The 12,500-nt window shown below is 48.0% G+C and overlaps 1 protein-coding gene across 3 annotated transcripts in view; it reads right to left on the reverse strand.

Moving 5' to 3' along the window:
* LOC126985218 (uncharacterized) overlaps positions 1-12,500 on the reverse strand; it is a 16,911-nt gene that overhangs the window by 1,841 nt on the left and 2,570 nt on the right. For 2 of the 3 annotated variants that reach the window (XM_050839826.1, XM_050839825.1), the window contains exons 2-13: positions 10,607-10,809; positions 6,907-6,994; positions 6,581-6,701; positions 5,962-6,193; positions 5,536-5,645; positions 4,496-4,606; positions 4,255-4,315; positions 3,191-3,337; positions 2,535-2,779; positions 1,398-1,584; positions 666-881; positions 186-295 (exon numbers count right to left, since the gene is read on the reverse strand). In XM_050839826.1, the coding sequence (XP_050695783.1) occupies positions 186-295; positions 666-881; positions 1,398-1,584; positions 2,535-2,779; positions 3,191-3,337; positions 4,255-4,315; positions 4,496-4,606; positions 5,536-5,645; positions 5,962-6,193; positions 6,581-6,701; positions 6,907-6,994; positions 10,607-10,730 (1,752 nt within the window). In that variant the 5' untranslated portion in view covers positions 10,731-10,809. Of the gene's footprint in view, positions 1-185; positions 296-665; positions 882-1,397; positions 1,585-2,534; positions 2,780-3,190; positions 3,338-4,254; positions 4,316-4,495; positions 4,607-5,535; positions 5,646-5,961; positions 6,194-6,580; positions 6,702-6,906; positions 6,995-10,606; positions 10,813-12,500 lie in introns of all 3 variants that reach the window. The other variant, XM_050839827.1, reaches the window with a different exon arrangement.

Consider the following 12,500-nt stretch of genomic DNA (forward strand, 5'->3'; position numbering starts at 1 on the left):
CACACTAAACAGAGGGTCAACCATAGATTAAAACACCCATAAATCATCAACCAACATCAACCCATTCAACTACTTACCCTTTAAGTAACTACAAGTATACCCGTTAAGTACCCACAAGTGTAAGTCCCCCATTCTCAGGTCCTCCAAAGACTAGATATATACGCAAGAACTGACCCCAGACTCACCTCATCGCGGGTTATGGCAGCATCAGGAACGTCGTTGGGCCTGCCCTGTGCAAGAACCCAGAAGTACTGTCCGTGGAGGTGGATGGGGTGGTTCTCATCTCCATACTGGCCTGTGGTGGAAGAGAAGGTGCGGTTTAGTGGAGGCTGGTGGGTAGGTCGTGTTTTCAGGGCAGTGGTTCAGAGTGAGAAGTGTGAATGAGATGAGAGAGTGAGGATGCTGGTTCACTCTTGCACTAGAAAGATGGACAGCACTGTACTTTTGTCTACCAGGGAAAGAGACACAAGAGCGATGATAGAGAGGTGAGAGAGTGATGATACTGGTTCACTCTTGCAGTAGAAAGATGGACAGCACTGTACTTTTGTCTACCAGGGTAAGAATACCTTCGTCTATCAGGGAATGAAATGAGAGAGTGATGTTACTGGTTCACTCTTGCACTAGAAAGATGAACAGCACAAGGCACAGGAAAAACAGACACTCACCTTCGTCTATAAGCACCAGGTCGACGGTGGCACCAAGGGGGATGCGGTAGAGGTGGAGGCACTCACAGTAGTCCTCGTGGCAGCTGCGGCCAAGTGGGGGCGACTCGGCGGTGCACGCAGTCTCCCCGGCGCCTCCCCCCAGCAGGAGCGGTGTGGCGGGGTGCACGAAGCTGAGGTTGTTGATCTGAGGCGTCGGGATCCGCTGCTCATCACTCACTGCAAGGAGAAACATTGATATTAATAGGGATTTCAAAACCTTCTTGCTGCTTTCCCTGGACATGCAAACACTCGTAAAAGTAGTTCATGGAAAGCTTGTAGGGAACGGGAACTGATGTCAAGGGAACGGCTAAGGAAGGGAGACCTCGTAATGCTACTGGGATTGATGTCAAGGGAGGAGAGGAAGGAAAGAAGGGAGGAGAAGGAAGGAAGGAAGGAGGAAAATGTATGGTGGAAGGGAATTAAAACTATCAGACCATTATAACATTAGAACACTGTTATTACTAGTGGCAGGAACATGGTAAAGGAAAGGAGAGGGAAGAAGAGAGAAGGGAAAGGCTGGAAAGGAAAGGGAAGAGAAGGGAAAGGGAGGGAGAAGGTTAGGAAGGGAAGGGAAGGGAACAGTAGTGGATATCAGATGCCTCAGAGGTCAATGTTGTAGGGAAGGGAAGAAAGGAAGGGAGGAAGAGAAGGTAGGGAGATCAAGGAAGAAGGGAGGGACAGGGAGGGACTTACTCAGGTCAAAATTGTAGTATGAACGTGAGTAGAAGTGCGGGTTGTGTGTCCTCCGCATCTCAAAGGCCAAGTAGAGGGTGATGTTGGCCGAGGGGGTCCTGGCTTCCGCTGGCATGGGGTCGGGGGAACGCATGTCCGCCACGCACTGCTTGGTGGGCGAGCAGGCGCTGTTGACGGTGTTGATTTGCTGTGAGGGATGAGACAAGACCAGTGTTACCAGACGTCCCAACCTGGATATTCCCTTAACATTAGTTCCAGCAGTGTTACCAGACGTCCCAACCTGGATATTCCCTTAACATTAGTTCCAGCAGTGTTACCAGACGTCCCAACCTGGATATTCCCTTAACATTAGTTCCAGCAGTGTTACCAGACGTCCCAACCTGGATATTACCTCAACATTAGTTCCAGCAGTGTTACCAGACGTCCCAACCTGGATATTCCCTTGACATTAGTTCCAGCAGTGTTGCCAGACGTCCTTTCCTCGGCCATTCCCTTGACATTGATTCCAACAGTGTTACCAGGTCTCTCTCCATCAGTTCCAGCAGTGTTACCAGGTCTCCCTTCCTAGGCCACTCCCTTGACATCAATTCCAACAGTATTACCAGATCTCCCTTCCTAGGCCGCTCCCTTGACATCGATTCCAACAGTATTACCAGGTCTCCCTTTCTCCCTTTCTTCCACCATACATATTCCTTCCTTCTTCTCCCTTCTTTCCTTCCTCTCCTCCCTTGACATCAATTCCAGTAGCATAACGAGGCCTCCCTTCCTTAGCCGTTCCCTTGACATCAGATCCCGTTCCATACAAGCCTCCCGTGAGCCACTTCTACAAGTCACCGGCTACATCCCGCAGCACAACCTTCCCTGCTTGTAACATCACAGTGCACAGGCCATGAAAAACAAGCCCTGAGGACAACGCTGCCAGATTATCGTACTCTGAGGATCGTTTCTACCAGTTTCTGACTCGTAACTATTGCCGAGAAACACTAATTATTAACCATTTTAACGATAAATCTATATAAAACCAGTTAAAGGGGTGAAGGAGACAGTTTGGGGGTTGGAAATCAGCAAGTATGAAAGCCTGAGCACGACCACCTGGCAACACTGCAGGCTGAGGAAAGAACCAGGCGGCCAACTCACCTCAACTTCCGTGTGCAGGGGTGAGACGGCGCCAGCTGGTTTCTGAGGCTGCTGGAGTTGTCCCTGCCTACTGCCCCTCCACCTGGCACTCCCCCTGGTCTGCTGAGGTCCTGCTAGGTCTTCATACTCAAGCAGGGCATACTGGTGGGCCTGAGTCTCCATGCAGTCGACGAGACCCACGAAGCTGATCCAGAAGAACCCGGACTTCTCGAGGTCAGCTTGAAGAACCACATCCCAGCGCTCGCCTGAGGAGGTGCGAGGGTCAATGAGGGTGTGGGTGTATAGGAGGAAAGGGAAGATAGAGGAAACAGAGAAAGAGGAGGAGGAAAGAAAGCTATGAAGAAATGTATAGAGGGAAATGTGAGTGTGTGAATGGCTTTGGAAGAGGAAAGAAGGATGGAAGGGAGAAAGAAAAAGAGACAGAGAAATAAGTGTGCATGGAGATATATATGAGAGGAAAGGAAGAAGGGAAGGAAAGGAAAGGAAGAAGGGAAAGAAGGAAAGAAGAAAAGAGGAAAGAGAGATGAGAAAAAAGAGAAGGAAAAGACACAGAAATAAAGAAGAAACAACAGAAAACAAGGAAAACAACACAAGATAATTTACGAGACAAGAGGTAAGCACAGACAGACATGCCCCAAGGCTCTCGGAAGACTCACCCGGGTAAACCACCAACGACGAGGTATTGACCGGCACCAGAGGCTTGCCATCTGACGCTATCACGGTCAGCAGATGGTCCGCGACAGTCACAGTGATGGGGCAGTTCAGGATAGCTGTGTTGATGAGCCGCAGACGGTAACTGTTGCCTGGAAATATAGATATACATGTGTTGACCCCTTGACTGTGGATTTCCTACAAGCAGACCTCACCAAGCTACAGGAATGGAGCAAGAAGTGGCTGCTACAATTCAATGAGGAAAAATGTTAAGTCCTGCAGCTTGGGAGGGGATATCCAGCATGCCAATACCACATGGGAAACACTCCACCATCCACCACAGAGGCAGAGAAAGACCTGGGAGTGTATGTTACCAGGCTACCAGTGAAGGGATATCCAGCATGCCAATACCACATGGGAAACACTCCACTATCCACCACAGAGGCAGAGAAAGACCTGGGAGTGTATGTTACCAGGCTACCAGTGAAGGGATATCCAGCATGCCAATACCACATGGGATACACTCCACTATCCATCACAGAGGCAGAGAAAGATCTGGAAGTGTATGTTACCAGGCTACTAGTGAAGGGACATCCAGCATACCGATACCACATGGGAAACACTCCACTATCCATCACAGAGGCAGAGAAAGACCTGGGAGTGTATGTTACCAGGCTACCAGTGAAGGGATATCCAGCACACCAATACCACATGGGAAACACTCCACTATCCACCACAGAGGCAGAGAAAGACCTAAGAGTGTATGTTACCAGGCTACCAGTGAAGGCAAAATCCGTGCCAATCACAGCAGACAGGTTAAGAAATATGGGAATTAATAAGAACATTAGGAGTCTGCAAAAGGCAAGTAGGTCTATGTAAGGCAGCTCCTGTGAACCTAAATCATAGAAAACTCTGTTAGGCTGTACATAGGCATAGGAATATTGGAATTAACCTTAAGAATATTGAATGGTAACTGCTCAGGACTCCACAATAAGCTAATATATATCTAAAAAGTGTCATAATTCTTTACTTTTGATAATGTTTGAGTTTATACAGAGTGGAGGTTTACCTGGAGCAACCTTGAACTTGGCATAGGGCATCAGGGCAGGGGCAGAACCAGGCATGGCGAACTGCAGGAGAGGGAAAGTGAAGTTAATCTCTCTCTCTCTCTCTCTCTCTCTCTCTCTCTCTCTCTCTCTTAATCAATCTATCTAACTATCTATCTATCCAATTATCTATCTCTAATTCTCTCTCTCTGTCTTACTAATCATAATAACTCAATCTTCCAATCTCTCTCTCTCTCTATGTACCTGGTGTGGTCCGAGTCCGTTCACCAGCATGGACTCTGGGAAATCATCGCCTCCACTGTGATGGCGGAAGAGAAACTTGTCCTCAGTGGGGATGTGGAGCCAATCGTGGAACTGTGGAAGGGAGGATTGGGAAGGATTACACCCGGTCCCTGTCTCCACTGCTGATTGCATGGATAACCTCTTGAAATGCTCTACCAACTCCTCCTCAGTCATTCTATATTTTTAAGGGGAGGGAACGGAAGGGATGGGATGGAAAGGGAAGGTAAGGAGAGGGAGAGGGATGGGTAGGGTAGGTTAGAACAGGAAGGAAAGAAAGGGACAGGAAGGGAAGGGAAGGGAAGGGAAAGGAAGGTTGACAGGAAGGAAAGGGAGGGAGAGGAAGGGAAGGGATGGGAAGGGAAAGAGGAGAGGGATGGGAAGGGTAGGTTGACAGGAAGGGAAGGGAGAGGAAAGGAAAGGAAGGGAAGGGAAGGGAAAGGTAAGTTGACAGGAAGGGAGAGGAGAAGGAGAGGGATGGGAAGGGTAGGTTGACAGGAAGGGAAGGGAGAGGAAGGGAAGGGAAGGGAAGGGATGGGAAGGAAAAGGAAGAAGGAATGGAAGGAGAGGGAAGGGAAGGTTAGGACAGGAAGGAAAGGAAAGGTAGGGAAGGGAAGGAAAGGGAAGGGAAGGGAAGAGAATACAGGAATAATGAGAGAACACAACACAGCAACTCCTCAACACAGCACATTACAACACAGCACAGCATAACCCAGCACAGCATAGCATAACACAGCCCAGCACAGCACAACCCAGTCCAGCCTAGCACAACCCAGCCCAGCACAGCATAACCCAGCCCACCCTACCACAACCCAGCCCAGCACAGCATAACCCAGTCCAGCCTAGCACAACCCAGCCCAGCCCAGCACAACACAACCCAGCCCAACTTCACAAACTTATACTTGAAGATGGAGACAACTAAGAGAGACAAGGAGGAGGAGGAGGAGGAAGAACATAACACAGAAACACCTGAACACACAGCACATCACAACACACAGGCTCACCAGCATCACATGTTCGGGAAGGTCGTAGTCAAATGTGTCGTAATTTGGGTCCTTGGCGGGTGGTTGGCGGACTATTAGTGAACCGAACACGCCGTCCCCTCGATGGAAGCCTGGAAGAACGGATGATGAGGATGATGATGATGAAGATGGTGGTGGGAAGAGAAGGGGAGGGATGGAAAGGAGGAAGGGAAGGGAAGGGAAGGAAGGAGAAGGAAGGGAGGGGAGGGAAGGGGAGGGAAGGGAGGAAAAGGAAGGGAAGGGAAGGGAAGGGAGGAGAAGGAAGGGATGGGAGGGAAGGGAGGAGAAGGAAGGGATGGGAGGGATGGAAGGGAAGGGAAGGAAAGGGAAGAAAAAGGAGTAGAAAAAGAAGAAGAAATATAATAAACATAACAACAACAGCAACAACAACAACAACATCTCCCTCACCAGTATGGGCATGGTAGAAGTGGGTGCCAACATCTGATGCCACAAACTTATACTTGAAGGTGGACCCGGCAGGTATCGGGCACTGCGTCACCCCCGGAGTGCCATCCATGTGAGGGGTGCCGGAGGAGGAGCTGCCGCGGCCCTCCATGGTCAGCCCGTGCCAGTGAATTGTCAGACCTTCACTGCTGAGGGAGTTTTTGACATTCACGACCACTGTGTCACCTTGGCAGACCTGATGGGTGGAAGGGATGGGAAGGTTAGGATGGGAAGGGACGGGAAGTGAAGGGAAGGGAAAGGGAAGGGACGGGAAAAGAGGGGAAGGAAAGGGAATGGATGGCCGAGTGATTCAAACGCGGCTGGATAGGTCCGTAGATTTGCCGCCACTCCCTAAGTCACGCCCCGCCCATAGCACACTATATATATACATCTCGAGGGCATTGAAAAGTAAGCGGCAATGTGGTGGAAATCTCACAGAAGAACCCTCAGCTGATATGTCTGTTGGCGCTAAAACTGGCAAAACACGACCTGAGACTATATGTGCTTCAAAGATATTATGAGTAGCAGAAGTAGTAGTGGTAGTAGAAGTAGTAGTAGTAGTAGTAGTAGTAGTGGTGGGTACCTGTATGGGCGGTCCGGGCATTTGTTTGTTGACGACCAGCACCCGGCGAGTCACTCCGTCCGCTCCTATGCAGTGAGGCCGCGAGCAGTCTGTCACGTTGAAGGGGCACCCGTAGCACGCCCTGGGGAACAACACAACACACACTAACACCAAGCTACAATGATATCTCTCTCTCTCTCTCTCTCTCTCTCTCTCTCTCTCTCTCTCTGTATCTGCGTGCGTGTCTGTGTGCGTGTGTGGTGTGTTAATTCTTTGTTTTAGTCTTTATAACGTCAAGTTCACGTGCCACCTTTGTCAATAAACTTAGTAACTGTCTCCTGGCTTACCTGGACATCGTTTGGTAAGGTTGGACATCGAAATCGAAATGGCACACTCTGGAGTCGCCTTCCACGCATTTCCGATAGCAGTTTCGTCCTGGTGATGAAAAACGTTAGTGGTTGTAGTAGTAGTAGTAGTAGTAGTAGTAGTAGTAGTAGTAGTAGTAGTAGTAGGAAGGAAGGAAGGAAGGAAGGAAAAAAGGAATTAAGGAAGGAAGGAAGGAAAAAAGGAATTAAGGAAGGAAGGAAGGAAGGTAGGAAGAAAGGAAGGAAGGAAGGAAGGGATTAAGGAAGGAAAAAAGGAATTAAGGAAGGAAGGAAGGAAGAGGAGGAGGAGGATATAGATAAAAGGAAATTAAAAAAAGAGAAGAATAATGTACATGAAAGAGAGGAGGAGGAGGAGGAGGAGGAGAAGGAAGGAGGAGAAGCGAGGAAGGAAGAGGAGAAGGAAGAAGAAAAGAAAAAGAAGGAAACCGATAAGCATGATAACAGTAGTAATATATAAATAGCCTCCTACTCTTCCCTAGGCCTATGCTGACCCCTGACCTTTCCTTACCAATACAGTTAGTGACCTTCAAAGAGTTGCCAGTCATCGAATCAGGAAAACACAAGTGACATTTTGGTTCCCTTCCTAACTCACAAAGTTATCCTCAATACTACTGTTATGAAGGTCGCAGTCACCGTACAGTCATCATTATCATTACCGTCATTATAAGAAGGCACAGATCTGTTCTAATTATTGCTATTAAGAATGTTTTGGCGAGGATTATCATGCGGTTAGCGATGGTAAAATTAGCATTAGTTGTAGTCGTTGAGATGGTGCGGGCAGGGAAGTCGAGGCAGCGCGCGAGAGAGTGAGAGACATCAATGGGTGCAGGTGTAGGGAGGAGAGAGAAAGAGAAAGGAAGAAGAGAAAAGAGGGAGGGACTGGGAGGGAGGGAGGGAAAAGTAATTCTGGGAATGAGAAGAGAGAGGAAGGAAAAACATGTGCATGGAGGGAGGTCGAGAGTGAGGGAGGGAAAAGTAATGCGTAAGACGGGGAACGAGAAGAGAGAGAGTGGGGAAGGGGAAGGGAGGGAAGGAGAGAGAGAGTGGGGAAGGGGAAGGGAGGGAAGGAGAGAGAGAGTGGGGAAGGGAAGGAGGAGAGAGAGAGTGGGGAAGGGAAGGGAGGGAAGGAGAGAGTGGGGAAGGGGAAGGGAGGGAAGAGAGAGAGTGGGGAAGGGAAGGGAGGGAAGGAGAGAGAGTGGGGAAGGGGAAGGGAGGGAAGGAGAGAGAGAGTGGGGAAGGGGAAGGGAGGGAAGGAGAGAGAGAGTGGGGAAGGGGAAGGGAGGGAAGGAGAGAGAGAGTGGGGAAGGGAAGGGAGGAAGGAGAGAGTGGGGAAGGGGAAGGAGGGAAGGAGAGAGAGAGTGGGGAAGGGGAAGGAGGGAAGGAGAGAGAGAGAGTGGGGAAGGGAAGGAAGGAGAGAGAGTGGGGAAGGGGAAGGAGGGAAGGAGAGAGAGAGTGGGAAGGGGAAGGAGGAAGGAGAGAGAGTGGGGAAGGGAAGGGAGGGAAGGAGAGAGAGTGGGGAAGGGGAAGGGAGGGAAGGAGAGAGAGGGAAGGGGAAGGGAGGAAGGAGAGAGAGAGAGGAAGGGGAAGGAGGGAAGGAGAGAGAGTGGGGAAGGGGAAGGAGGAAGGAGAGAGAGTGGGGAAGGGGAAGGGAGGGAAGGAGAGAGAGAGTGGGGAAGGGGAAGGGAGGGAAGGAGAGAGAGAGGGGGGAAGGGGAAGGGAGGGAAGGAGAGAGAGAGTGGGGAAGGGGAAGGGAGGGAAGGAGAGAGAGAGTGGGGAAGGGGAAGGGAGGGAAGGAGAGAGAGTGGGGAAGGGGAAGGGAGGGAAGGAGAGAGAGTGGGGAAGGGGAAGGGAGGGAAGGAGAGAGAGAGTGGGGAAGGGAAGGAGGGAAGGAGAGAGAGAGTGGGGAAGGGGAAGGGAGGGAAGGAGAGAGAGAGTGGGGAAGGGGAAGGGAGGGAAGGAGAGAGAGAGTGGGGAAGGGGCAGGAGGGAAGGAGAGAGAGAGTGGGGAAGGGAAGGGAGGGAAGGAGAGAGAGTGGGGAAGGGGAAGGAGGGAAGGAGAGAGTGTGGGGAAGGGGAAGGGAGGGAAGGAGAGAGAGTGGGGAAGGGGAAGGGAGGGAAGGAGAGAGAGTGGGGAAGGGGAAGGAGGGAAGGAGAGAGAGTGGGGAAGGGGAAGGGAGGAAGGAGAGAGAGTGGGGAAGGGAAGGAGGGAAGGAGAGAGTGTGGGGATGGGGAAGGGAGGGAAGGAGAGAGAGAGTGGGGAAGGGGAAGGGAGGGAAGGAGAGAGAGAGTGGGGAAGGGGAAGGGAGGGAAGGAGAGAGAGAGGGGGGAAGGGGAAGGGAGGGAAGGAGAGAGAGAGTGGGGAAGGGGAAGGGAGGGAAGGAGAGAGTGGGGAAGGGGAAGGGAGGGAAGGAGAGAGAGAGTGGGGAAGGGGAAGGGAGGGAAGGAGAGAGAGAGGGGGGGAGGCCGTGTCAGTCATTTCCCCCCCACAGGTCAAGAAAAAGTGGCCCAGCGAGTGTGTGCGGGGAAACCAGTTCAGAAAGGCGAAGAAGCAAGAGCCTAAGGTCCTTAGGATCCTTAGGCTCAGGAGCTAGACGTGTCTTACAAGGGCGCCCCAGCACCATAAGGAGACAGACACAGACGCAGCATCAGAGGTCAGGAAACACAACCTACAAATGATCAGAAGTAGACGCGTCTTACAAGGGCGCCCCAGCATCCTCGGCCAAGAAACGGTGCCCGAGAGAGACTGCTCTAGTAACCCAGAACACAGAGAGGAGAGAGCAGAGAGAGGCAGGAGAAAGAGAGAATCCTAAGCAGCCAGACTACGCCTCCTGTGAGCAAGATTTTCAGAGTAACCACGAAAGATCTTGCGGCAGGGTTGTTTTGATTTAAATCAAATGATTTAAATCGATTTAAATCAGAGTAAAAAAAAATCATGATTTAAATCAAAATTAAATATATTGTATTTCAAATGATTTAAGTGTTATATCAAGAGTAAAATATCAAATGATTTAAATTATATATATATATATATATATATATATATATATATATATATATATATATATATATATATATATATATATATATATATATATATATATATATATATATATATATATATATATATATATATATATATATATATATATATATATATATATATATATATATATATATATATATATATATATATATATATAAGCAAGTGAAGCAGTTGTAGAGGAAAAGTAGCAAGTCAATTTGTCCTGTAGTGGTCCTGTAGCAAGTAAGGCACAAGTGAGTCGTTGCCATCTCTTACAAGAGAAAACATTCAAAGGCATAAAAAAAAATAAACTATTAGTCCTACTTATGCTTTTTATGTAAAAAAAACTCATCTTTGATAATGTATATTAAACTATGGTTACATTTAACATTGTCCAAGTTTAATACAAGAGAGTGGCCTCATAAGACTCAAACAAGTAACCAGTGCAAACAAATAAGGATTAATGCAAAAAAAAATCATTTAAATAAAAAAATCGATTTAAATAAAATAATCCTAATTAAATCAAATAATCGATTTTTTTTTTTTTAGAAAAAAATAATGATTTTTCCAACCCTGCTACGAGGTGAGTCCAGCACCCGAGGTCAAGAACCAGTGCCCTAGAGACCTGCCTCCCGCTCACCTGGCGTGGGTGTCTCCTGGGCAGTGATGAGGGACGTGAGGGTGGCCACGGCCGCGGCGAACACCAGCACCACCATCGTTGCGGCAGCCACGGAACTCAGCTGACAGTGACACGCCCCCGCCATGGCACGCCCTTATATACCCGCCGCCGCCTCACCTCCCCGCCGCGCCAATGCTAACTCACGCCCTGGAAAACCCCGCGAACTGCTGGGGCGAGAGGGAGGGGGTTAGGGGCGGCCAGCCTGGGGCATATCCTGGGGGAAGGGATGATGCTACTACTATTACTACTACTACTACTACTACTACTACTACTACTACTACTATTACTACTACTATTACTACTACTAAAAACAATAATAATAAAAAAGTAATAATAATAATAATAATAATAATAATAGTAATAATAATAATAATAATAATAATAATAGTAACAATAATAATAATAAAACTCCTCCTACTGCTTATTCTCCTGTTTCTCCTCCCCCCTCACAGCAGGACGGAGGGGGCACACAGAGGGGTGGGGGGTGAGGGTTAGGGGGGTGTTCATGTAAATACGAGAGGTCACATTGAGGATAAGAAAAATAGTTTGATGGTAAATACGTGCATGCGCAGACCACAGAGATGTTACTTCTACTACTACTACTACTACTACTACTACTAAAGACCTCTCTCCCTCTCTATCTATCTATCTATCTGTCTACGACTATTACTACTACTACTGCTGCTACTACTATTACTACTACTACTACTACTACTACTAAAAGACCTCTCTCCCTCTCTATCCATCCGTCTATCTACCTCTATCTATCTATCTGTCTACGACTATTACTACTACTACTGCTGCTACTACTACTACTACTACTACTACTACTATTACCAGACCTCACTCCCTCTCTATCCATCCATCCATCCATCTATCTCTCTATCTATCTACGACTATTACTACTACTACTACTACTACTACTACTACTACTACTACTACTACTACTACTACTACTACTACTATTACTACCTATATAATGGAACCACCACTAATACCTTCTTCTCCTCCTCCTCCTCCTCCTCCTCCTCTTATTCGTTCTCCTCCTCGTAATAATTTTCCTACTGTTTCCTCCTCTTTCTCCTCCTCCTCCTTTCCTCCTCCACTACTACTACCACTACTACTTGACCTCTCTCCCTCTCTATCCATTTATCTATCTATCTATCTATCTATCTACTACGACTATTACTACTACTACTACTACTACTAACATTAAGACTAAAACTATAAACAGAATAAATAAATAATAAGAGAGAGAGAGAGAGAGAGAGAGAGAGAGAGAGAGAGAGAGAGAGAGAGAGAGAGAGAGAGAGAGAGAGAGAGAGAGAGAGAGTGACAAGGCAGGTACTAATTGCCTCCATTTTTTCCCTTATCTCTCCCTCCTCTCCATCTCTCCATTTTTCCCTCTCTCTCTCTCTCTCTCTCTCTCTCTCTGATCACTATCCTTGGAGGAGGTTTTTTTTCCCGGAAGAGGAGGAGGAGGAGGAGGAGGAGGAGGGGAAGGAGGAGGAGGAGGGGAAGGAGGAGGAGGAGGGGAAGGAGGAGGAAGAGTAAACAAGAAACACTGGAGTAAGGAGAAAAGGTTACTGCGGAAAAAGAAGAAGAAGAAGAAGAAAAAGAAGACGAAGAAGAAGAAGAAGAAGAAGAAGAAGAAGAAGAAGAAGAAGAAGAAGAAGAAGAAGAAGAAGAAGAAGAAGAAGAAGAAGAAGAAGAAGAAGAAGAAGAAGAAGAAGAAGAAAAAGAAGACGAAGAAGAAGAAGAAGAAGAAGAAGAAGAAGAAGAGGCAGCTGAAGAAAGACAAAACAGATGAAGAAGACGAAAAAGAAAATCAACAACATCAACAACATAAACAACA

This window comes from Eriocheir sinensis, chromosome 59 (genome assembly GCF_024679095.1).
Source record: "Eriocheir sinensis breed Jianghai 21 chromosome 59, ASM2467909v1, whole genome shotgun sequence".
Lineage (NCBI taxonomy): Eukaryota > Metazoa > Arthropoda > Malacostraca > Decapoda > Varunidae > Eriocheir > Eriocheir sinensis.